Below are 1223 nucleotides of genomic sequence, written 5' to 3' on the forward strand. Positions count from 1 at the left end.
GCTCACCGGGGCTGCGTGGCTGGGATGATGGGCTCAGGGCGACGTTTGGCTTGCGGGGCTTCCTCCTCCAGCAGGTTGGCGGCCGAGCCTTGGGCGCCCAGCACCGAGATGGCCTGGCCCTGGGCCAGCGCCGACAGCCGCCGCTTGATCACCACGCTCTCCGGCTTGGCCGCCTTCTCCTCCTTCGGCTCCTCCTTCAGGTGCTTCGTCTGCTCCACGCCTGAAACGGTACGACGGGGACGCCTGACCCCTCGCCGTACCTCGGCTCAGGCTAAGGAGCAACCGGCCTCACGCCCTCGGGGTGAACCGGCGAGCTGGAAAGCTCCCGGCTCGTGTACAAGGGAGCGAAGGAAAAATATTCCGAAAGGTGGTTTCGAAACCCAAAACCGCCAAGATAACCAAAGTACGGAACGAGATACCGGAGCTAAAACGAAGACATCTGCCTCGTCCGTCCTATTGACCAGCAGCCGACTACTTCGCTCTATAATTATTACCGTCAGGACGGGCCCAGCTGGAGCTCTCCCTGAATCGCAGCTGGACTGCGCGCCAGGCAACTCTCCCCTTGAGGAGGGACGCCTCTCAAGGTTTGAGATTCCTCACCCGAGACTAAGAGACCCTTCCTTAGGCAAGGCGCAGGGATCCCTTACCCGCGACAGATCCTCGGTACGTGACTGATAGCACGCTCGATTAATACTAATGAAACATTACTAATCCACGTAGCTACTCAATGTTATGATAAACGTTGTGCAGATAATTCCGTTAGACATAAACCCTTGCCCAAGTCTGAGACTAAGATGGGATCCGGCCGCAGCTAGGCTCCGTAAGGAGTTTAGAAAGCAAAGGGGGTCCAACTCTGAACCTCATGGCTCAACGGGAGGGTCCTCCTCACTCCTTGCGTCTCTGGGGGAATCATTCTAACTCGATTCTAACTCAGTCTTTCCCTTGCGCGTTTCTTCCACGCGGTCAGTAATAGGGCGAGCCTCGCCGTCAAACTTAACGAACCCGTCAAACGGCTGTTAAACTCCATCCAGCTCCTCGAACTCTGTCAGATTCTTCTTTTACCTCAACAAAACACGCTGCCGCTTCTCTCTTTCGAGAGAGGTGCGTTCCGCTCGTCGGCGACAAACGGGGAGGGCCGGGTGGGTGAGCACCCCCAAAAGGCGCCGGCGTGGAGGAAAACGGAGGGGGGGACGCGCGCGCGCGCACACACACACACACGCACA

General features: G+C 58.1%; 1 protein-coding gene across 1 annotated transcript in view; it reads right to left on the reverse strand.

The window, feature by feature from the left end:
* The window catches only part of SYMPK (symplekin), a gene marked incomplete at both ends in the record, with an annotated part of 12046 nt that overhangs the window by 8351 nt on the left and 2472 nt on the right, over positions 1–1223 (reverse strand). The window contains 1 exon segment of the mRNA XM_019471942.1: positions 7–220. Coding sequence (XP_019327487.1) covers positions 7–220 — 214 coding nt within the window.

The sequence above is a fragment of the Aptenodytes forsteri genome, unplaced genomic scaffold (assembly GCF_000699145.1).
Source record: "Aptenodytes forsteri isolate BGI_AS27 unplaced genomic scaffold, ASM69914v1 Scaffold939, whole genome shotgun sequence".
In the NCBI taxonomy this organism is placed as follows: domain Eukaryota; kingdom Metazoa; phylum Chordata; class Aves; order Sphenisciformes; family Spheniscidae; genus Aptenodytes; species Aptenodytes forsteri.